We start from the raw sequence: 26,109 nt of genomic DNA, 5'->3' as shown, positions 1-26,109 counted from the left end.
AGCCAATAAATGGATGACTGTCTGTGAGTAGCCAATAAATGGATGACTGTCAGTGAGTAGCCAATAAATGGATGACTGTCAGTGAGTAGCCAATAAATGGATGACTGTCTGTGAGTAGCCAATAAATGGATGACTGTCTGTGAGTGCCCTTTCAGAGTGCAGTTAATGCTTGTGACTGGATACATCACAATAAGGGAGCTCTGACTAAAAATACAGCTGCTTCCTCTGAGCACACTTCATTTCTTCACACCCAAATCATTGGTAACTATTGTCTGGGGACATTTTATGGTTAACAATAGTAAAGAATGTATTAATATTTGATTTATATCTTTTTTAAACAGGCAGCTGTACTATCAGGAGCCTCCTGCTAAAATGCTGCTCTTAGTATTATAGTTTTCACCTGCCACTGCAGGACATGCCCCTAAATGACAATAGACACACCCATAGGTGGAGCTAGACACGCCCCATGGGGGCTCTGTGCGGCACATTATACTGCCACCTACAATCTCCCTGAAACTAGTTTTCAAAAGTAGGCAAGTATGGTTTGTATATGTATATATACTGTGTATATATTGTGATAGAAGCACTGGAGAAGTTGTGGTTGGCATATATGTGTGTCCCAGATTTCTTACATATGTGTTTTAAACCCACAGGAAAAGTATGTTCTGCCTAACAGATTAGAGTGTCAGCTTTTGGTAAAGCTGGATAATGGGTCCTGGGGTCTGGATGTGAGAAGGGAGGGCTCCATCCACAGGCCGTTCCAGGTGTTGAGCCTTTCAGTCTGAGAGCAGGCTGATTAGTAGTTGCACCTGGAAGTGGTTCATATAAGCTGGATCAAGGATTGGTTCATTGGGGTAGATGTATTATAGCGGCACTTAACGTGCCCCTATAACGCTTCCTGCTTCGCCTCTTTACCAAGGCGAAGCAGGAAGCACTACCGATGAGATGTAAGAACATCTCATCGGCCGGAGAGGGGGAGCGTTAACTCCCCCCTCCGGCGCTACCCGTTAGAGACAGCAGCGCATCAGCCTAGTGCTGATGCGCTGTGTCTCTGTCCCGGCCGGCTCCACTGAGCATGCGCAGGATCTCGCAAATATCGCGAGATCCCCGCGTGGAGCCCTGGAGCCGGCAGCCGCCACAGCAGGGACAGCGCTGTCCCTGCTGTGGGGATAGGCTAACGCCAGGCTGTAGCTGTCGATAACAACAGCTACAGCCGGCCAAACGGTCAGACAATCTGACCGTTCATACATAGCCCAGGCTATCGGCGCTGCTATCTTGTAGATAGAAGCGCCATTAATGACAGGGGCGCATAGCGCCTCTGTCATTTACCGCCCAGATCCCCGATTATACATCGGGGAGAAGCGGTATCAGCGCACATAACGTGCGCTGATACAGTTTCTGGGCTTCATACATCTACCCCATTGTCTCATACACCTGGGGTGAACAAACAGTGAGGTTTGTTCAGAGACACTGTGATATACTGGAAAGTGCTGTGTTTGTGTCTAAGTTTTGTGGTGAGGAAGTAGGCCCTGCCACTTTGGGAGAGGGAGTAATTTGTGTAGTTAGTGCTCAGACGGGCTAGGATTTATTTTTATGTTTAGTTTATTTTACTATTTATATTGCACAATAAAAACTGGTTCCGACCATCTTGCACGAAACCATGGACTGTGTGCTGTTCCTGGCTGCTGTGTGTAAGGAGGTGTCCATCTACACCAGGACAGGGACTCCTACCCCGATCGCATCACAATATACATACACATATACATGTGTGTATATAAGTATATGTATGTGTATGTATATATATATATATATGTATGTGTGGGTGTGTATATATATATATATATATATATATATATACACACACACACAATACTGTGCACCGGCACTCCCACACTCTGTGTCAAAGGGTAAAGCCCAATACCTGCTCTGGTGCCCTCCAAGGAGGACAGCACCCCCAAAATGTAATAATAACAAATGTCAGGCGGCACTCAGAGTCTCAGTGAATCCAATACCCTCACCAGAGGGATTTATTAGTCAATGGTCGACGTTTCGAGGTGATCCACCCCTTTCTCAGGACAACATAACAAAATGTTGTCCTGAGGAAGGGGTGGATCACCTCGAAACATCGACCATTGACTAATAAATCCCTCTGGTGAGGGTATTGGATTCACTGAGACTCTGAGTGCCGCCTGACATTTGTTATTATATATATATATATATTATATATATATACACACACACATACAGTCAGGTGCATAAATATTGGGACACTGACCGAATTTTCAAGATGTGCTTTAACTGCAGACTTTCAGATTTAATTTGAGGGTAATTACATCCAAATCAGGTGAACGGTGTAGGAATTACAATGGTTTCTATATGTGCCTCCCACTATTTAAGGGGCCAAAAGTAATGGGACTATCAACTCAAAAGCTATTTCATGGTCAAGTGTGGGCTAGTCCCTCGTTATTTCATTATCAATTAAGCCTTTTACGGTCTGGAGTTGATTCTAGGTGTGACATTTGCATTTGGAATCAGTTGCTGTCGACTCTCAATATGAGATCCAAAGAGCTGTCACTATCAGTGAAGCAAGCCATCATTAGGCTGAAAAATGAAAACAAACCCATCAGAGAGATAGCAAAAACATTAGGTGTGGCCAAATCAACTGTTAGGAACATTCTTAAAAAGAAAGAATGCACCGGAGAGCTCAGCAACACCAAAAGACCCGGAAGACCACGGAAAACAACTGTGGTGGATGACAGAAGAATTATTTTCCTGGTGAAGAAAAACCCCTTCACAACAGTTGGCTAAATCAAGAACACTCTCCAGGAGGTAGGTGTATATGTGTCAAAGTCAACAATCAAGAGAAGACTTCACAAGAGTGAATATAGAGGGTTCACCACAAGATGTAAACCATTGGTGAGCCACAAAAACAGGAAGACCAGATTAGCGTATGCCAAACAACATCTAAAAAAGCCATTACAGTTCTGGAACAACATCCTATGGACAGATGAGACAAAGATCAACTTGTACCAGAGGAAGAGAAGAGTATGGAGAAGGAAAGGAACTGCTCATGATCCAAAAACATACCACCTCATCAGTGAAGTATGGTGGTGGTAGTGTCATGGCGTGGGCATGTATGGCTGCCAAAGGAACTGGTTCCCTTGTATTTATTGATGATGTGACTGCTGACAAAAGCAGCAGAATGAATTCTGAAGTGTTTCGGGCAATATTATATGCTCATATTCAGTCAAATGCTTCAGAACTCATTGGACGGCGCTTCACAGTGCAGATGGACAATGACCCAAAGAATACTGCAAAAGCAACCAAAGAGTTTTTTAAGGCTAAACAGTGGAATGTTATGCAATGGCCAAATCAATCCCCTGACCTGAATCCGATTGAGCATGCATTTCACTTGATGAAGACAAAACTGAAGGGAAAATGCCCCAAGAACAAGCAGGAACTGAAGACATTTGCAGTAGAGGCCTGGCAGAGCATCGCCAGGGAGGAAACTCAGCGTCTGGTGATGTCTATGCGTTCCAGACTTCAGGCTGTAATTGCCTGCAAAGGATTTGCAACAAAGTATTAAAAAGTGAAAGTTAGATTTAGGATTGTTTAGTTTGTCCCATTACTTTTGGCCCCTTAAAAAGTGGGAGGCACATACAGAAACCATTGTAATTCCTACACCATTCACCTGATTTGGATGTAATTACCCTCAAATTAAATCTGAAAGTCTGCAGTTAAAGCACATCTTGTTTGTTTCATTTCAAAGCCATTGTGGTGGTGAATAGAGGCCAAAATATGAAAATTCTGTCAATGTCCCAATATTTATGCACCTGACTGTATACACAGTGTATGTGTGTGTGTGTATATATATATATATATATATATGTATATATATATATACATATACACACACACACACACAAACACACACACAGTATATATATATATATATATATATATATATATTTATATAATCTATCCCGAGGCGGCTACAAGAAGCAAAGTGAGCACTCACCAAAGACCAGCAAGGTGTGTTTATTAGATAGATTCACATAAACTAAAGTCGGCGTTTCAGCCCATGCTTATGTCTTTGTCAATATGTTTCAAATCAAAGCAACAGGGTACAGCAGTGAACAAAAAGAGCAAGAACCATCAGATACTGTACATGTCCCTAAACAGCATCTTGAAATTTAAGTGAGTCTATCTAATACACCCTGCGGTGTGGGGGTTTAGGGTTTTTAGGCCGAGGGGGATGGTGTTGGGATAGAGGGGGTTTCATGGGGTGCCAGAGACATTAGTGTGTCTACGTACATAATCACATTGCAAACGCTGCATGTGCGGCGTACATGCATGCGCAATGGGAAACAATTGCTCGTTCTGCGTAAATATCGGCATTATTTCCGCTGCTGAATAAGGTCATAAGAGTACTCATATGTGGCAGGTGCACAGTAAGATTTATACAGATGAATATACTTATTTATTTCTGTGCACACAATGCCTAAGCGCAACAGAAGTGTGCCTATGTCTATGCGAGAGGAACGGTCAAACTCATAGCGACGGGTTTGTCACCGCCATCAAGTAACGAGGTTCCTTCCTCTGTTACAAGCAGGTAACAAGTAAGTAGGTAAGATAGGCTGGTCTTGTGCAGATGTGTAAATGTACTTTAGTTGAATACAGTGAATTTGGATAAAATAGCAAAGTGATCATTTATGTGACCAATAAATCTAACATACATATAAAATAATTATTTATCATTGTAAATTTACTATGAAAATGTATCAACTATTGCTATGTGTCATCAGCGATTTCATATTTCCTTCAATGGGAGCAATGACAGGAAGTCTGATGTGCGCAGGGAAATTATGCACCCCCATGAACACAACTCTATCGAAAATTATGATTTTTACATATATATTAGTAAATGGCAGTAATAACTCTGTGTATCAGGACACTATTTTCCATGTAATGATTATTTATGATAAATAACGATATATTGACAAGAACACCAAAATTGCCTTTTTTTCACATTTTAACGATCCAATTCTCTTTGGTTACAAACGTTGTAAATGAATGTAAGATTGTGAGTTAATACAGACAGTAAAAGTTTAGAGGGGTAACGCTATATATGATATAGATAAATCAGTATTTTTCACAAAACATCTGAGCTATTCAGGTCTGTTCCTCATTTGACAAAAGCCTCTCTTATTCCGTCACCTGGAACAGAACATGAAAGTGAAAACTGACAATTCCATTCTCAACTCACAGGAACTATCATGTCAAAAAATGACAGTGACTTCAAAGTTTCAAAGCTCTCACTTGTGCCTTCCTTAAGAAGCAACATTTGTTACTAGAATGAGTCTTCCTTCTTTATGACTCAAGGTCTATACAGATATGTCCACCATTAACAACCTTTTAGACCTGACATGAGTTAGAGTGACACTGAGTGATGAAAAACAGAAAAAAACAGACCCCATGGGATAAAAGTAATAGGGCCTGCATTCCTGGCGCATTCAAACTCACGGCGAGTTTCTGGCAAATTTCAGACCAAAATGTAATAGGTTATTTAGAGACCTAGGTGGAAACCTGCTGGCGATGTGTGGCGGGATATTAAGCCACACATTGCCAGAGTGTTTCCTGTGAGTTTGCTGGAAATAATGAAAATAAACTCCCCGAGACCCCTCGTTTACTCACGGACACTCTCCATAGCAATCAATGCTCTGACCAATCAGAACGGTCCCATTCATTCCTATGGAATGTGTCCGTGATTTGTGAGTGACCTCTCAGTAACATTGGGCACAAACAGGGAGAAGTAACATCGTTTTTGATTTTGCCAAGTACCCTTGTATGCCTACATGGACCGAAGAGGACCTTTACCATAGGAGTAATAAACATGTAAAAGAAGGGTCTCGGGGATATTTTATTTTTAGCAAAGTTTTTTTCCCCAATTTGTTGTATGAGTGCTGCAGTTTTTTTAAATATTTCTTTACAGGTGCACCACAGTTGCTATTAGGCCCTATCTTCTAGGGCATGCTGGCACTTGTGGGTCTCCAAGTGCAGACACCACGAGAAGGCACTTACAGTGTAGTATGTTATATTTGTTTCGAATTATTCCCAAAAAATATTATGCTTTCAAATAGTTCTTTATAGCTTATCTGATCTCTGTAAAGGAATTCCCCCTCTGTCTCCCAATGGTAAAGGTCTTCCCTTTCTCTGCAAACATAGCCCAGCACCATAATACCACAGATATTCCACGTGTAGCATATGGTTATCTAATGTATAAAAAATACAAGATTAAAAACTAGCACATAAAAGCAATATTAGTAAGGCATATCACATAGTTATTGAACCGCTCTTGGAAAGATGCTGCACTCTTCAAAGAGGGAGCTCCTAGCTGACTGCCTGAATAACGGCGTTCTATGACAGGTGACCATCACCATATAACTGGGTTCACTGCAGATATAGGTTCCCCAACAAATATTATTGGCTCGATCCAATAAGGTGTGAAGGGGGCGAGTTGCCGTTGCAACGGAACAGAACTTGTACATTTTAGCTCGCAGCCCAGCTGTAACTTACGCAGTGAGTAATTCGCACCTAATTGAATCGAGCCCTATAAACGCCTTCTCCCTTGTCTGTTTTCTGTTTAATTCTAGACCCACGCTGATTGGGATCATATGAGGCGAGCTGCTGTTGTCATATTAGAGTCGGATTTTAATTTTGATTATATTTAGGCGCATTGAAGGGTTGTAATTTGTTATTTTATATATATATATATATATATACCGTACATACACACGCACGCACGCACGCACACAGTATATTCAAGTTCTATCAAGGACAAGGAAGAGACCAGCACATCAACTGAATATGCAAAAGATTCTTATAATGTTACAGCATAAAAAATAGCCATGCTCAATAATAAACATGAGAAGTTACAGTAGCTGTCGGTCACATAGCAGGAGGCAGTATATATTTAATACTTAGCATGAGCCTGGTGCTCTAAATGCAGGTAAAACGCATGTAATTATTGCTAGTGGGTATGTGGCCCTGCGTGTACAGTGCTCTTACTAAAAGCGAACATAGATCAGCAGTAATGCTCTGCTCCGCTATGAATTACTACCAAATTGCCACCATGTGCCTGTAACCCATAAACCCTCTCAGTCCAGCCCAAATAATTTACAATGCTTATTTACAATTGAGGTTATTTATAAAAGTATAAAAAAGCTACTTAGTTTTAGTCAGCATTCATAGCGTTTCCTCATGTCTGGATGACTTGTCTGGATGACTTGTGTAAAGATGCATATTATGATGACAGGAGCGGGTTGCAACAGGGATCTTCATTACTTAATGGGGGCTTAGAGGGAAAGCATTAGCTCCCCCCCCCCATATATGGACTTTTTACACTACAACCTTGTGGCAGAAATCAAGTTTCAACCTATTGATTGAATGGTATGCCTGGTGAGAGCTGCATGTCTAGACAGATGTCTACCAATTAGAGTTCAGTGAAATTTTACATTTCCACAAAATATTCATCTCATTCCGCGTTTGGCAGTGAAATTTGGAATATTCTGCCAGCAGAATTTGGCTTTAAGTGTTTCCAGTCCTACCCCAGCCTCACTAAGCAGAATAACCGTCAGCATCCCAGCTCTGGTCATTCTGTGACGTGTGGATTTACTAATACAGCGGCTAATGCCAATTTGGACACATAAGCATCAAAAACAAGCTGTAAAAAGCTGCACGTATAAACAGCAGATGCTGAATTGGAAGCATCACAAAATGCACCCAGCGCTCCATATGTGCCAGGTCTGCTTCTGGTGTACTTACACCCAGATACAGATACACCCAACAGGGGGCCTGGCTAAGAGATATAGCCTGTGCTAAATGTAATGCCAATGTGTATGCAGCAGCTGTGCAAAAGATATGCAAGAGTGGCAGCCACCAGGATTTGTATAGAGATGCCCACCGGCGGCTTCACAAATCCAAGCGACTGCATACAAAGACGCAACATTGGTCACAGATCATTTGATTATCAAAGTTCTGTGACACCATGGCTACTCAGAATGGCCGTCGGAACAGAGATGCTGGAGCATTTGCAACTGCTTACGGGATTGTGGTCGCAGTTTGTGACACGCCCCCAAGACGGTTGAGACGCGCCGGTGTTCTCTACGCCACTCCCCTGTTACCTCCCACAAATGCTGCCTGTCAATCACACTGCGGCCAAATCCTCACTGAGACTGCCGTCAGTAATGAAACGTGACTTCTAAAATGTGCATATAAATAATTGTATATAATAGGTCAAATCAATTAAAAATCAGGTGAACCCACAATCAGCCAATACAGATTTGTCCTCAAACATCTTCTTTGTGCCACGTGGCGCCTGGTGCCATTCTTGTGCTGTGCTCTTTTTCCTACATTTCTTACGTCTTACTTTGCTTACAGTGTACTAAATACTGAGGAAAAGCAATTTGTAGCAAATAAATTAGTATTAAGCATAATGATACATGGCATAGGTTACTCATAGCGGACATGTCTTTTGCCTTTTTTACCATAGATTGAATACTTTTTCCTCAAATTATTTATTTTTTCCATCAATTCTGCTACTTTTTCCTCCATTTTACAAAATTTTGCGTCTTAGGGCCATATTCAATTGCCGTCGAAAAGCCGTTTTCGGCAAAAACTTTCCGCCGTAGACGTAATTTCGCCAGGCGGAAACTTATCCCCGTATTCAATTGCAAACACTTTTCGCCAGTGCGAAAAGTCTGCACCTCGTAACCACGGGAAAAGATTCGCCTCTGAATGGAGGTGGAAAAAAGTGCAGAATTGGGGGTTTGGGGTGCAAAGTTGCGGGAACACCCCTACAGCCTTGGGACAGTCCCCCAAAGGTAAACTGCATCCAAAAAAGTAAAAAAAATACTTTAGATCACCCCCAAAAAGTACTTTCGTTATGGGGCGAAAAAAAAACAAAGTTGGGGGACAAAATTAAAAACTAGCGAAATAGATTCCAGGGGGTCCACCAAGTATGCCCCAGGTGTTTTTTTTTATTGCAGGTATTTGCTGAAGGTGCATTTTTTAAGGTTTTTAAAACCTCACTTTAGTGATTTTTAACCATGCTTGCACCCATTTTCATGTACCCCAAATTTGCTGGGACTACTTATTTTTGCAAAAAAACCCCTGCTAAATGCTATTCTTCACCACATGTGCAAAGACGCTAAATATTGAGAGCATTTAAGCACCCCAAATACCTTCAGCAGGGCTAGCCGGGGGTATCCATAGTGATCCCCCATGTCAGTGCATCTTTTGGGGGGGTGTCAGGATGATTTCCCCAAATTTGACAGCACTTTTCGCCTGTATTTCAGTTTCGCCGGGATGCGTTTTTGCGTACTTTGGAATTGAATATGGCGAAAAGCGGTCACGTGCGCGGAAAGTGTTTTCTCCAAAAACACACGATGTAGGCGGAAAGTCCAGCAGGCGAAAAATCCAGGACTTTTCACCGGCAAATGAATACGGGCCTTAGTTTGCTTCTGGTGTGCTAGGTACTAGGATATGGTCACAAAGTCCATGGCGCACTAAAGAGGTTATTTGGCATAATTTGAGGATAAGTGTATGTGGACACATCTGTAAGAAGCAGCTAGCTAGGCCTGACAGCTGCCATCATCACCAGTAGTTTGTATTTGCACCAGCCCATAGGCACCTACAAGTGATATAGCTACTGACAGGCCACAAATGTGCTCTTATAGTACTCTGTGACTGATTCAGAGTTGAACGCTATTCCGATTTCTACTAAGTTGAGCGATTATCGTGGTCACAGGCACATTATCGTGGTCACAGGCACATTGTACACACACTGCAAATTAATCACTGCAAGGATTCACTCTAAATTCATTGACAGGAAGAGACCGTTTTGTGGGTAGTTACAGGGACTTCCGTCCAAAGTGCGGGGGTGTCGGGGCTGTTTTCTGTGCGTGTACTAGCCAGCGTCTGTGATCACGCACATAGAGGACAAAGCTTCAGCGTCTCTTATTTCAACAGCTATTCTGAATGACCATAGGCTTACTCCAGGTGTCGATGTTTTGAAGATCTGCCTACAATGCTGCGTTTGTGTACGCAGTTGCGGGCAGCTACAAGGGCTCCGGTGGGCATCTCAATACAAAATCTGCCACCTGCTGTATTAGTATATTTTAGCAGTTGCGAACCGTGAGAGTATGCAGTTACGTATGCATCAGGCCCTCTGTTTGCATGTGCTCACCCTGTCTCTTACCTGATCCACCACTCCAAGATTAGTTGTACACCTTTTATTACTTGAGCATGCACACTACAAACTAGTGTACTTTACACAGAGCCGGCCCTAGGCATAGGCATTATAAGCTTATGCCTAATGGCGACTTGAATGCCTAGGGGCATTCAAGGCTCTGCCGCTGCCGCGATCGGTGCTCCGCTCCGACCTGGCAGCGTACCTGTCAGCCGGTCAGAATGAGCTTCTGCACAGAAGCTCATTCCGACCCGGTCCCCATTATTTAAATAGTTGAAGTCGGAGCGGACCCGCTTCGGCCGCTCCGGCTCCACCAACATAACAGCCACCCCCCGCCGCGGCCCGGCCCCTTGTTATGACACGGCGCGCGTGACGTCATGCGCCGTGTCATAACAAGGGGCCGGGCTGCTGGAAGGAGAGGATCGAGAGGAGCCGCGGAAAAGAAGCAGCCAAGGTAAGTGGCGGCTCTGGGGCGGGGAGGCTGAGACGCACTGGGGCTGGGAGGGGGAAGGCTGAGACACTTACTGGGGCTGGGGGGGGAGGCTGAGACACGCACTGGGCATGGGGGTGAACGGTTCAGACACGCACCTTGAGACACGCATTGGGGCTGGGGGGGGAAGGCTGAGACATGCACTGGGGCTGGGGGGGAAGGCTGAGACATGCACTGGGGCTGGGGGGGAGGCTGAGACATGCACTGGGGATGGGGGGGAGGCTGAGACATGCACTGGGGATGGGGGGAGAAGGCTGAGACACACACTGGGGATGGGGGGGAGGCTGAGACATGCACTGGGGATGGGGGGGAGGCTGAGACATGCACTGGGGCTGGGGGGGAGGCTGAGACATGCACTGGGGCTGGGGAGGGGGAAGGCTGAGACATGCACTGGGGCTGGGGGGGAAGGCTGAGACATGCACTGGGGCTGGGGGGGAAGGCTGAGACATGCACTGGGGCTGGGGGGAGGCTGAGACATGCACTGGGGCTGGGGGAGGGGAAAGCTGAGACACGCATTGGAGCTGGGGGGGAAGGCTGAGACACGCACTGGGGATGGGGGGGAGGCTGAGACATGCACTGGGGACGGGGGTGAGGCAGAGATATGCACTGGAGCTGGGGGGAGAAAGGCTGAGACACGTACTGGGGCTGGGCTGAGACACGCACTGGGGCTGGGGGGGAGGCTGAGACACGCACTGGGGCTGGGTGGAGAAGGCTGAGATACACTGGGGCTGGAGGGGGAAGGCAAGGCTGAGACATACTCTGGGGCTTGGGGGGAGAAAGAGGCAGACACGCTGGGGCTGGGAAACATGCTGGTGGGTAGAATGATGCTGACACACCCTGGGGCTGAGGGGAGAATGAGGCTGACACAGTGGGGAAATGGTGCCGAGACACACACTAGGTCTGGGGGAATGGGGCTGAGACAATCACTAGGTCTGGGGGAATGGGGCTGGTGGAACTGCAAGGTGGGGTCCCAGCCTTTTATTACGTGTGTGTATGTGTGTAATATATATATATATATATATATATATATATATGCGCTAGGGGGCAACAGACAAAATTTTGCCTAGGGCACTGAATTAGCTAGGGCCGGCTCTGACTTTACAATAAGCAAATGGATGTACTCCCAGCTCAGCACGAGTCATACAGTATAGTCAGGGCCGCCAAGAGCCAAGGCGGGCCCCGGTAATAGGGGGTGTGGCCTAATCTCTGGAGGCGTGGCCACGCCCCCTTGCCGAAAAAAAATAAATAAAAAAGATTTGCAGCGCCGCGCGCCGGGGAGGGGGGCGCTCTGAGCCCCCTCAGCCCGGCGCAAAGCCAGGGGGGGCGCGATCAGTGTGATCGCTCCCCCGCACAGGCATAGGAGACTGCTGTGGCTGCTGCTCAGCAGCCACGAGCAGTCTCCAACTGCAGCTCAGCACACGCTTTGTGCTGGGCTGCTGTGAGGGAGGGGGGGGCGGCGTCGGACCCGGGCCCCCGCCGGGCCCCTCAGGAAGCCCGGGCCCGGGTAATCTGTACCCGCTCCCCCCCTCTCGGCGCCCCTGAGTATAGTGCAGTTAAGCAAAAGCAGGACTTGAACTTTTATTGCCAGAACATTGCACCTTTATAAAAATGGTCTGTTCCACAAGGAAACTCAATTTCCACCATATTTGAATGCAATTCCATCAACAACGCAGGTGTGTAGGGACCATTTTGGGGGATGTCTACTACCAGTGTAATAAAACAAGCTATACATGACACATATAATAAAGTCTCAATGTTCACTCACTATATAACTAATTTAAGACATAAATGAATGCAGTATATTAAGGGAAAAACTAAGAATGTAAATTACCACAATGTGCATTTTCCCAGTAAATCACAGAACTAGCCAATTTATAATTCCACAAACTTTGTCCAATAAAGGTGCCAGTATCATGATTACAGTATGTAATGGATCACAAAATATTATGCAACATGGAACCCTGTATATTTATTAACTGTATTTATTATAATCACCAGCATGGTCCATGTGAATTAACCATTACATATATGTCCAGCTGCTGGGGCAATTATTTGTCTGAGAAGATGCCATATGAGGGGAGGCTGGCAGATTTATGTATAGCCCAGTAGGACTGCCAGCAAATGATCCAACAGACAGATGATTGCAAAATTATGGGGTCTTATACATTTCAGGCCTGTTATTCTCACCAACATAAGGTTAGCCTGGGGAGTGTCAAACCGCCCCCCCCCCCCCCCCAAAAAAAAAAAAGAAAAACCATAGTGGCAGCATGCTCACCCCCTTACACACACACACACACAAGGAATGTTGTATTGGCAAGCATGATCTTGGCTGATTTGCATTGACACAGAAAGCAAGAGGGATGGGGGAGGTGGGGCAACCTGACACCCAGAAAGGGATAAATACCAAACCCAAATGCAGATCATTGGTACAATTCTTTTAATCCAACCAGATATTGGGAATTGCTTCCTCTTATGCTTATCCCATTAAACAGTTAGAATCATGTAAGTGAGACTGTTCTGTTATTTTTTTCCTTTTTTGTTTTTGCGGAAATTATTTGCCTAAGAATATCTTTGTATGTCATTCTTATCCATTGTTTTTGCATATGCTTTCAGCACTGTTAGTATCTTTCTCAATTTAAACTTAATTTAATAAGATTGGTCTCTGTGATTCTTATTGGGTTTTTTTGCCTGTGGATTTGGCTAATTCATGCTACATATCTCTAATTATAATTGAGATCAGAAACTTCCTACTTGGAGTGTGTTGCTCCTGAAACAATGAAACAATGTGCTTAGTGGCAGACAATAGTGAGCAATAGTGAGTGGGACAGATACCCGGGGCGTGTAATCATCTCTGTAGACAGGCCCGGTTCAATGGTTTTTTATTAATTCTGTGTCAGACCCACATCACACAGTGAGAGCTGAGCTTGACAAAGTTATGGACAGCGGTTACAAATTGGAGTATCTTGGAACTGGGTATGTGACAGAAAGATTAAGAGTAAATGGGATGCTATGAAGATTTGCTTATGGCCCAAACCCCTGATCATTTAATTGCCCTAATTATATCAACACTGTGTCATCATAGTTAGATTTTTCAGGGTCCCTCCAAGTGACATACCTCAGAGACAGCCATATTGCAACCACACTCCACATTGATAGTCACATTGTGTAGAAAACACTATAGAAACACTATAGACCCATCAATACCACATTGCACCACCTGCAGCAACACTGCACAGAAAACTATTAGCACCAAATGCATAATTCTCAATTGGAACTTCAAGACAGAGTGCAAACCAAGGGCCAGATGAAAGTATGTGGGGGCCCCAGGGCAAATAAATTGTGGAAGCCCCCACCAAAAATCATTCTTCTAAGCATCCAACCTCCCACCTGTCCTCCTATCGCGCTACTCCCATTCTCCTCCCTGAGAATAACTTACTTCTGCCCATCCTGCTCTGTTTCCAGAGGCCAACTACTGTACCCCAGCCCATCCTGCTCTGTCTCCGAAGGCCAACCACTGTACACCAGGCCAACCTGCTGTGTCTCTGGAGGCCAACCACTGTACCTCAGCCCATCCTGCTCTGTCTCTGGAGGCCAACCACTGTACCCCAGCCCATCTTGCTCTGTCTCTGGAGGCCAACCACTGTACCCCAGCCCATCCTGCTCTGTCTCTGGAGGCCAACCACTGTACCCCTGCCCATCCTGCTCTGTCTTTGGACTCAAGTCCAAAGTTCAAAACTGACGGCAGTGTTGCGATATCATTTAATCATGTTTGTGACACTGCCAAGCCAGGCAAATCACTGATGGCAGCATAATTGACTTAAGTGCGGACCCAGGTGAGTAAGGGTTCCGGGTGCCTGGTTAGGCCCCCCTAGCAGGATGGGGTCTTGTGGGGGCCCCTGGATGACCACTCTAGGTCTAAAAGTTCATACACTGCTGGCAGGTGGGTGTTTATGTTGGCGTGAAGGTACAGTAATCTGGCGCTGTTCAGCCTTCTCCTAAACAATAATGCATAAACAATATCACAAGGCCTTCTGGGTGACAGTAACTCCAGCGTCTGTGACCATGTCTGGATTCTATGTGGATTTTTGTAGCATAAGTTAAAGACATCTTTCTGTGTACAGTTTAATAGAATGCAAATATGCTACAATATTGGTATAAATATACAAAAGGTATCGTCAAAAATTATAAATGTGAAATTAAGTCCCAGAGCTAATGAACAGAACCGCAGAAAGATAAAAAAAAACCACAACATATAAACATTATGTACATATTAATGTAAATAATAATTTCTGTATAGGTTAGGTGATGCCACATTTGTGCATGAGAAGCACCAGATGGAGTGGCTCTGCCTCCTAGTATGGATGAAATGGACGAGGACATGAGTGAGCTCAGTGAGTGATATTATGCGAGTGGGGACATAGGAAATAGGCTAAAAAAAGTTTACAGAAAAGTATTATTATTTGTGCCAGGACCTGGATTATGTATATAAATCAGCCTTGTGATCCATGTTTTTAATTAACTGTGTTTTTCATTTTCATTTGAAATGAATAATTGATCATATTGTGACAGAGTGGATTTGTACCTGAGGAAAGGGTTAACCTCCCTGTAGCTAGGGAGGAACCACACCCTTACCTCAATTAAGACCAGCTAAGGCAGTGGTTCCCAAACTGTGCACCGTGGCACCCTGTGGTGCCTTGGGACACTTGCAGGGGTGCCTCAGGTTGGTGGTATAGCACCAAATCAAATTATTTATGGTCAATGTAATGTAAATATGTGGGCAAACAGAAGCTCAAACCTGTCCCCATTACATAACTGAACCTAAGGATGACAGTTCAGCACAATTTACTTCACTTTACTACTTCACTACATTTTTTCTGACTTTCTCAATAACAACCTTTTGGCTTAGGGGTTCCATGAAAGCAATGCTGATACTCTAGGGTGCCATGATTCAAAAAAGTTTGGGAACCACTGAGCTAAGGTATAAAAACATGGTAAGTTTAGTCAGTGGAAATGTGAGGGAGAGAGTGCACCTTTAGCAGCTCTCCCTATGCTGGACAATCTGAACCACGACTGTGCTGGGAATACTCTGCTTGTTTGAACTGCTGTCCCATGTAAGCTGTATTATTGTTCCTGAACTGTGTTTGCCTTATGTAAGAAGTCATTACACTGGCTCTGCCTTTTCAAGCCTGGAACAAAAAGCTTACCTGTTTGCATCATCTCCCATTGGTCGTCTGAACTTACCCGCTACACATATAAACTGAGTTTATAATATATTATTATAAGAACCCGAGATACAGTTGTGTCTACATACACCTGTGCTCAAATCACACCAAATAGCTCCTTTTAGTGCACTGCGACTTAGCCAAGCCAGGGGTCCCAACAGAGACTTTTTCTTAAAATGTGTCTTATTTGCATCACTAATAAGTCAAAAGTACAATGCACAGGTACACTGACTACTGACATGGACATTTTATGTACTTCTGAGTGTGACTCAGTCACTAATCTGGGTAAAACGTGCAAAAGACAGAGTTCTAATATGAGCTACCTGCGCCATGCCGCATGCCACATATCATTATGCTTAATCTGTAACCTTAGACCATTTGCTTTGCCACAAAAGTTCTAATGTGGTGCACCTGGTACACTGTACGCAACTTTATATGCGGCTACTATGCAAATATGATGCAAACTTTAGGAAGAAGTACAAATAGTTATTTGTGCCAGAGATTCTAATGCTGGGTACACAATGGCTGATATATCGGCCGTTTATTTATCGGCCAATATATCGTGGCCGCGATGGCGGTGATGTTGTTCACAGACATATCGCTTCAGCTGTGCAGCACAGCCGATGGCTGGTATATCTGCAGATCGTGCTGTGGGTACGGGCGATCAGCCTACCATCCAGACACTTGCTGCAGAGGCTGCCGGTGACTGATATCACAACTGGCCGGGCACATGTAAAAGCCCGCCCAGTTTCGATGTCAGGTACAACAAATCGTGCCACCAATTGGTAAATGCGCATGCACTTACCAATTGTCAGACAGGATGGCAGATCGGCCGAAGGGGTGATAAGTCGTCCTAGTGTGTACCCAGCTTAAGTAACAACATGCCTCTCGCCCTATATGGCGCAAAAACACTAGGTGACTGAGTACACATCTATAAGTATCATGGTGACCTATCTTTGGATCCTGAACCACAGACATTTTTCATAAATTCAAGTTAATATGAGGTAAGTTTAAAATATGAAAGTTTAGAATATACTGAAAAAGAGTTAATGGTTTCAACTGGATTCTATACTTACCTTCTCCTTAAGGTCACCACAGATCTCTTGCTGTCGCTTTCTGTCATTTGCCAGAATGAGTTCTGTTTCATATGCAGAACAGGCTTCAGCAATGGTCATTACGGCTTTGAAGACAAAATCTTTCTTGTAGCGGATCCAGCTATCCATCAGTGCTCTTCTTTGGTCTGTAGTGAAGCGATGCAAGTCGCAGATCTTTTCATGGTCAACCTACACAGCGCATAGGAATGTCAGTGAAAGCTCAGCTCCCTGCAAACCCCCCACTTACAAACATGCAACAATGGTCCATGAACATCACTAGGAAAATCATGGATAACACTGGAGATAAAATGTTACACTTACTGTAAAGAGTGCTGCACACTCACTATTTCTTTCCTACCTGTAACATCTTCCATACTATAAATGTTAGGGCTATTTTGGCTATAATACAGGGCGGTCCCATGGGCCAGAAGTGTCAGGGCAAAGATTTTTGGTATGTATGTTAAACATAAAGAAAACTCACCAACTCTTGTCTTGGTTTGTGAGGAAGGTGTCTGGACAACATATCCATGTATAAAGCCCTTCTATTGGTAAGGTCGCATGGATACTGGGTAATAATTGATTGATAAATACAGTGATCATCTCTACTCCATTTGCAGCCCCTAGAAAACAAAACACAAAAGGTATTTAGCAAGCCTAGTACTGTATAACTGGTAGTTCTGCCCTTTTTAGCTAATTTGAATGATTATTGCCCTTAGGAACCATGGGCCTGATTCAGACCCGCCCACGAGCGCACAGCGCTCGCAAGTGGGTCGATGGAACCCCACTGCGCTTGCCGGAGCCGGCTCCGGCGTGCGCATGCGCGAGACCCGGCCAGCGACGGGAGCTCCGTTGCTACAGGTCTCACACCAAAATGGGGCGGCTGTCGATTTTGATTGACAGCTCGCCCCGTTTTGGAGGTGGGCAGGGGGGGTGGCTGGCCAAACGGAGGCGTTCCCAAAGGAACGCCTACCGTTTGGGGGAGGCCTCAGTGGTGAGCTTCCGGCTCACTGGGGCTTGCGATGGACGAGACCCTACCACAAGGGTCTCGTCACAAGCCGACCATCGCGACCATCATCTGGCCGCTCGCAAAAGCTGTGGGTGGTCACCCACAGCTTAGCGAGCGGCCAGGAGGCCAACACTAAAAAAAAATAATGCCGCCCTGATTCAGAGCGAGCGCTCTGAAAGAGCGTCAGGCTCTGAAACAGGGCCCATGTTTGATGGGAAACAGTGCAAAAGCTATTATGGTGAAGATAGAATGCCCATTGGCCAATTTGTCATTCCAAGCATTGAAGTCATTATCTACAAACAAGTTTAGATTAAAAAGTTTCCCATCACATGTTGAAATGTATATGAAACTGTTATATTGTATTTATCTGACCCCAGATAGGTTACACAAAATCTGCCCTTCTGAATCTAACGTATGCTGGAGAGGATGTATAGCTGTCCGAGATATATTACATATCTTTTGGTTAAGCCCAAAAATAAATCCCCTTTGGAGAGATGGAGAGGAATTAATTATAGAGGTACTTACTTTAGTATACTGTACTTACTTTCTCATATCTTTATTGCTACAAATGCTGCTATAGCTCAATTCTGGAAACAAAATTCTCCTCCCACAATATCGCTAATAAAAAACAAATCCATAATAGTTTTTTGTTGTAGACACTAAACTGCTCCCATAACACCTCATCCAACTTTTCGATGATAAATTGGTACAGATGGCAGTTGTATTCCATCAGGGGCTCTGATAAATTTTTTTTTAGTATTTGTTTATTAGATAAGAGTTGAATATACAGTAAATTGACAAAATTGCAATATTGGGGAATACCAAAACAGTATAGATAGAAAACAGTTGTCAAAACATTATACATTACATCAAAAGGAAAAAATTCACATTTAGTAATGACATAATAATGACACTTATAAAAACTTCGTAAAAATAGTTAAACTAATACACAAAGTGTATACAAAATTGGTCAGAACATGAGATTGGACTGGGTAAAGGCTGGGAGAAGGGAGCTGTGGAAGAAGGGGGAGAGGGGGGTGCGAGTCGGGGTAGAGAGAAAAAGAAAATGAACATAAATAAGAGAGTATTGTAATATGGGGAAATAGAGGAGGGATCATCCTTGACCTGGGAGGAGGGTGTTGTGATAGGAGTACCAGTGGTTCCAAATAGAGTGGAATTTTTTATCTGTGTTGTTTTGTAAACTAGAGATATATACCATTTTTGCTATATACCACATTCTGTTTAGGAGTTCCTGATGGGTAGGGATAGCTGGTGATTTCCAGTTGCGAGCAATTTGATATGTGGCTGTGCAGGAAATATGAAGAGCCAATTTATTAGAAGGATTAGGGAAGTCATCAATTGGGGCACAAAGTAACAAGTTGATAGGAGAGAGAGAAGTCGGGAGGTAAACACTTCGGGATATCAAGGAGCGTACCATGTCCCAAAAAGGGATAATTAAGGGGCAGGACCACCATATATGTATAAATGATATATTCGAGGGCTCTGATAATTTTAATGTTCAGTATAACTGATATGATAAATTATATATTAGGCAATGCATAGGTTATTTATCAACATATTTTTATTTTTGTTTTAGCATGTGTATAATGTATTTTATATGTAAAGTGAAATAGATTCCTGAAAAAAATTCTCTCTCTTTTTCTATTTAATAACAAAACCTTAATAAAAAAATTTCAAGAAAAAAATTAAAAACGTTTCCCATGTCCATAATCCTCTTTCCTATAACTAGTGTTGTTCCTACATCGTTGGAGCTATATAACCAGGGCCGGCGCTAGGCTTCTCTGCGCCCAGCGCTGTCTTGTGCTGCACTGTCGCGCCCCTTCCCTCCCCCGCTCCTTCCCCTGAGCGTATACCCAATAACGCCAGCTGGTGGGAGGAGGGCGGGTTTTCCAAAGCCAGGCGGTGGTGGGTGCCTCTGTTCAGGCAGGGTGCAGGGCTATGGCGCTCCAGGTGACGGCCCTGCTAGCCCGTTCCTTGAGCCGCCACTGAATATAATTAGTAGTTTGCATGACTCCAGATTTTGCTATCTTATTATTTGGCATACCTTCTTCAGATTTGTCTGCACCCCACAAGCCTAGGTGCAACGATATTATCACCTGTGAGTGGAGATTTGTAATGTACCCTAAAGTACACTTGGCAGGTCATCTAGGTGCAAATCTAAGGCATTCTATGATCCATAGTTTCTAAATGCAAGTGCAATAGGTGAACATTAATATGCAAATAGGAATGGATAAAAATAGGAAGATGAGTGTACACATACAGCTCGGTGATGTGGAGGAAAAACATATTGCAATTAAGTTTACAACAATACAACAGCATCTGCTTATACTAACATGATGTCAATTTACTATGTAAAGCACATTCTTCTAGATTAGTCTCCTACACATATCTCCCTAGTGGTCTTTGCCTTGCAGACATGGTCACCACACAATTTTAATTGAAGTTTGCACCAGGTCTGAGCTAGAGAATATTAGTCTTGTCCTGTACTTATAACGATAAACATTTTGCATCCCCCAACTATTGCACTTTGTAGATACATTTGCCGTGCGCAATGTAAAAATAAAAGTTTGAACACACGAAAGTGTTAAGAAACGCAGTCCAATGTCCCCTCGTTCTCATTATTCATTTAATATATATAATGAGGCTAAACTGAGCAGCATTAATGAGACAAACTTGAAAGCTTAATTTAATGAGGAGGTGATTCTAAAGTGGTTGGATGCAGTGGTTTAGGCAGAAGCAGTGCAGGGGCTGCGATAGAAAAATCGGTGCCTAGTGCATAACTGAGCTAGCCATGAGCCTATAAGAATCTCTATTAGATTACTGATTTATGCCTAAAGAAATCCACACCTAATAAATGAAACGCATTGGACATCACAATTGATTCCTCATGTGCTATGATAATCCAATCTAAATTGGTTGGATCATTACGATGTTAGCAGAAATATTCAGAAGGAGTCCAGACCCTTCTATAGACCTTTCTGATGCTTGGCCCAATCTTTGTTTAATTCACTAGGATCATGCCTTGTGGGGCTAGCATAAGACAAGTTACTTTATCAATGTTTTGTATGATGAAACACCCCTTTTGGGGATACAAACTACCAATTTAGTAAGTATTAGTGATATCATTATGTCACATACGGAAGCAGTAGCCTAATACTCTTAGGGGTCAAGGGGCCTGATTCAGACCCGCTCGTTAGGATGCGTTCACACCAGGGGTGTATCTAGGTATCCAAGCACCCCTGGCAATGTAATGTACTGGCGCCCCCCTACCCCCCTTATGCAGTGTCCCCAGTAGTAATCCCCCCAATGCTGCATTGCCCCCAGTAGTAGCCCCCCTATACAGTGCCCCCAATAGTAATCCCCCCTATGCTGCATTGCCCCAGTAGTAGTCCTCCCTATACAGTGCCCCCAGTAGTAGTCCCCTATACAGTGCCCCCAGTTGTAGACCCCCCTATACAGTGCCCCCAGTAGTGAAAATTGCCCCCAGTGGTGGCCACCCCTATACAGTGCTCCCAGTAGTGGCCACCCCCATAAATTGCCCCTAGTAGTGGCCACCCCAATACAGTATCGGGCACCCCCCCCATAAAGTGCCCCCAGTAGCGGACATCCCCTATTTCAGTGCTCCCCCCCCGTGCCAGGCTTACATACACACACACAAAGAACAAAAAAAATTTCAACTTACCTGGTCCCCGCTCCTGACGCGACCACCACTGTCCGAGTCCCGGCCCGCTCTTCTCCTGCATGGGAGAGACGTCGTGACGTATGACGTCTCTCCCATCACATGCTGCGGGGGGAGCCGGAACATGGAGCTCATGAGTGAGCTCCAGCCGGCTCCCTCCGCGGACGAAGCAGCAGCTAATGAGAGTCAGGCAGACTCTCATTAGCTGGCTGCTATTACAAACACACAGCCGCCGCTGGCGGCTGTCTGTTTGTAAACTGTGTAGGGCAGACCGTTCTCACTGCGGTCTGCACTACACTTGTGGGGCCCGGGGGACTTGTCCACCCCTTGGCTACTGGTGGCACTGCCGGGCGGAGCCCCCCCTTTGGTCGGCGCCCCTGGCGAGTGCCATCCTGGCCAATGGGTAGATACGCCCCTGGTTCACACGTAGCCTGCCGATGTTTGCAATTTGCACATGTGTGTAAGACGCAGTGCGCATGCGCAAACCAGTCACTGCAATCACAAAGCGATCGCCCCGTGTACACAGATGCTCCGCAAGCATGAGTGACATGACGTGCAGTTTGTAGGTGGTGACAGGGGGTGGTCGATGATAACGGGAGGTGTGGTGGTGCGAACGCAGGAGTGTCTATGCATCTGAACGCCGATTCAGGGGCGTACATAATTAAGATGCAGCGTCAGCATACACGTCACATGGCTGAAATACACACAGAAGCACGCGCAGTGCTTGCGGGAGGGTATGGTCAGCCACAAGTGCTGCCTATGGGTCCGATGTCAGACGATGTTACCGATTGTTTCATACACTTCCTGGAGATGACGTGTGTTACTAAGGGAAAGTGGGCGTCTTGTGACAGGCTGATGGGCGTCCAAATACATACCGCGATCATGGTGAGCGTGCTAATGTCTTGCTAGCGATCGCGGAATTTGCATACTCTGGCTGCTGTCGGCTGCGTGCAAACGCATCCTAGGGAACAGGTCTGAATCAGGCCCTATGTACTAAGCCTTGGAGAGCGGATGGAGATAATGTACCAACCAATCAGCTCCTAACTGTTGCTTTACAGGCTGTGTTTGAAAAATGACAGGAGCTGATTGGTTGGTACTTTATCTCCACCCACTTTATCTCTCTCAAAGGCTTATTACATAGACCGTTTAGTGTGACATGCAGATGTACACTTCTGAGTAATAGAAGGTTGAGCCGTCACAATATGCACAACAGCAGAAAATTTAACTATTACATACAGTTTTATGCTAAACCAAAATTTCAAAGCACATTACTGTAAATTTAAGTTTAACTAGCATTTCCTATGCAGTGTTTGTAATGACAGCCAGCTAACTTGAATGAGTCTTGAAACAAAGCTGTGTTTCATATATTCTGCACTAACTGTGGCAGTAAAATAATACATAGAACTCCTCTACCCTCTCTAACTGCCCTGAAGCAACAGGAAATTGTAAAGGAGTCTGATCCTGCACTACAGCCCATTGTTCTACCTTGCAGGTTCATACATCTGTTCCTGTCAGTAACACTCTGTCCTCCCACATTTGTGCAGGAACCAGCACAGAATGACTTTCAGGTCCTTTTCCACACAAAAGACCTCTAATTACTCTGCCAAGCAAGACGCTGAGCAGGGGATTTCCATAGAAATAAATAAATATATCTCCAATTCAGAAAAGCAACCAACAGAGATGAGCTATACTGAGAGGATGTATTGGAAGAAGCCAGCTGATATTTACTGTTTTTTTTTTAAGTGATTAAAGAGACAATTTAAAGGAGAATGGACAAGTGTAAGACTATATTTTGCTGCTTTAAGTGTGGGTGCAGGGCAACCGGCACGGGATGCCGGCGGTCAGAAGACCGACAGCGGCATCCCAATCTTCAATATTCCGACAGGAGCTGGTAAGTACCCTAACCTTCCCCCTCTCGCCCTCCTTAACCCTCCCCCGGTGGTGCCTAACCCTAACTCCCCCCCCCCCTCCCCAGTGGTGCTTAACCCTAACCTCCCCCCGGTGGTGCCTAACCCTAACTCCCCCCCCACACACACCCCGGTGGTGCTTAACCCTAACCTACCCCTGGTGGTGCCTTACCCTAACTCCCCCCCCCACACCCCGGTGGTGCTTAACCCTAACCTCCCCCCGGTGGTGCCTAACCCCAACTCCCCCCCCACACACACACACCCCGGTGGTGCCTAACCCTAACTCCCCCCCCCCCCTCCCCAGTGGTGCTTAACCCTAACCTCCCCCCGGTGGTGCCTAACCCTAACTCCCCCCCCACACACACACACACACCCCGGTGGTGCTTAACCCTAACCTACCCCTGGTGGTGCCTTACCCTAACTCCCCCCCCCACACCCCGGTGGTGCTTAACCCTAACCTCCCCCCGGTGGTGCCTAACCCCAACTCCCCCCCCCCACACACACACACCCCGGTGGTGCCTAACCCTAACTCCCCCCCACACACCCTGGTGGTGCTTAACCCTAACCTCACCCCGCTGGTGCCTAACCCTATCCTCCCCCTACCCGCACCCTAAACCTAACCCTAATCTCCCTCCGGTGGTGCCTAACAATAACTCCACCCCCCCCCCCCCGGTGGTGCTTAACCCTAATCTCACTCCAGTGGTGCTTAACCCTATCCTCCCCCTTACCAGCACCCTAAACCTGACCCTCCCGGGTTGTTGCCTTACCCTAACACCCACCCCTTACCTTAACCCTCCCCTAACCAACCCCCTGGCGAACGCTAGTATACTTACCTTCAGGATGCCGGCATTTGGGATGCCAATGTCGGTATCTTGATCCCTTCTGGATCGCTGCATTAGCTTCCTGACAGGCGTCAGGATTTAGCATCCTGTCCATCGGCATCTTAACCGCATTCCGGTGCGGGAGCTCTGAGAACGGGCTGGGGCAGGTACTAATTACCTAGGCCCATGCTTGTATGGTCAGCCCAGGCCAGCCACAGAGAAGGAGAAATTACCTCTGCATAGCCACCAGGCCCTCAGTATGTCTTGGCAGCCCTGTGTTGGTAGTTTATCACTACAGCACTAAACTGGAAAAGAACAAGTTATATTCATCAGTAGCACGACTAGTAAAATAACCCACTTTGTTCACAGACTCAACTGTGCAGCCAGGTACATTGGCCCTCATTCAGAGGCGCTCGCAAAATGCGAGCGGTCGCTCTGAATGTGGGCGGCCGCCTGGGTTTTGAAGTGCGGCCTCCTGGTCGCTAGCTAAGCTGTGGGTTACCACCCACAGCTTTAGCAACCGAACAGGTTGATGGTCGCGATGGTCAAGACCATCACGACCATCTTGGCTTGCGACGAGATCGCTCCGGGGCTTGTGCACGCGCAGGGCCTAGACATCGACCCGCTAGCGAGCGCTAAGCACTTGCCAACGGGTCTGAATGAGGTCCATTATGTGATCCCCATTGTCAGGCACATTCTGCGGACGCCAAAGTTGGGCACATTATGTACACCACCATAATGTGGCACCACCATACAACAATAGGGCACATTTTGGCCCTCAAGTTTTGTGCGAATACAGGCTTTGGGCTGTTTCTTAACTGATCCCTGTCTGTATGTCAAGTTTTGTACGAAATACCTGGTATTTCTCCCATGCTTGCCTACTATTTAGACATATCAAAGATATTGAAAAAGCAACACCTATGTGCGCAACACTGAAAAGGGCATGTACTGCTCTGTCTGAGGCAAGTCATAGAATTAATTTACACCCAGCTGTGCATCTCAAAAATATGCTGCATTCTCCTATGCCCCCTCTAATTCTCTCTCCCCTCCATCAGGATTGTGAGATTTGTCATACATCCCCTGTACTGCAGCACACACCCCCTGTGATGCAGCACACATACCCTGTCAGAGCCGTAACTAGACAAATTGGTGCCCTGTGCCAGAGAGTGCATTGGTGCCCCCCCCTCCCATATTGAAAACAGGGACAGTGGCCCTGATTCAGAGCCGGACGCTCTGACCGAGTGCTCGCTCTGAATCAGGGCCGGCTAATTTATTTTTAGAACGGCCTCCTGGCCGCTCGCTCAGCTATAGCGAGCAGCCAGGAAGATGGTCGCGATGGTCAAGACTATCGCGACCATCGGGCTTGCGACGAGACCCTTGTGGTAGGGTCTCGTTGCCGCAAGCCCCAGAGAGATTTCGGCTCTTACAGAGCCGAAATCTCTCCCACTGACATCACTCGTGATGTCAGTGGGGCCGCCCCCAAACGGAGGCGTTCACATGGGAACGCCTCCGTTTGGGCAGCCACTCCCCCGGCCCGCCCACCAAAGGGGGCGTGCTGTCATTCAACATCGACAGCACACCCCCTTTGGTACGAGACCCGGAGCGACGGATTGCCTGTCG

The 26,109-nt window shown here is 45.7% G+C and overlaps 1 protein-coding gene across 1 annotated transcript in view; it reads right to left on the bottom strand.

Annotated features, from left to right (window-relative positions):
- The window catches only part of CCDC148 (coiled-coil domain containing 148), a 304,783-nt gene that overhangs the window by 33,867 nt on the left and 244,807 nt on the right, over positions 1-26,109 (bottom strand). Inside the window, exons 9-10 of the mRNA XM_088461987.1 lie at positions 17,537-17,675; positions 17,038-17,244 (exon numbers count right to left, since the gene is read on the bottom strand). Of these exons, the coding sequence (XP_088318113.1) occupies positions 17,038-17,244; positions 17,537-17,675 (346 nt within the window). The remainder of the gene's footprint in view (positions 1-17,037; positions 17,245-17,536; positions 17,676-26,109) is intronic.

The sequence above is a fragment of the Taudactylus pleione genome, unplaced genomic scaffold (genome assembly GCF_031769625.1).
Source record: "Taudactylus pleione unplaced genomic scaffold, aTauple2 ptg001137l, whole genome shotgun sequence".
Classification (NCBI taxonomy): Eukaryota; Metazoa; Chordata; class Amphibia; order Anura; family Myobatrachidae; genus Taudactylus; species Taudactylus pleione.
This window is presented reverse-complemented; position numbering and strand designations above follow the sequence as displayed.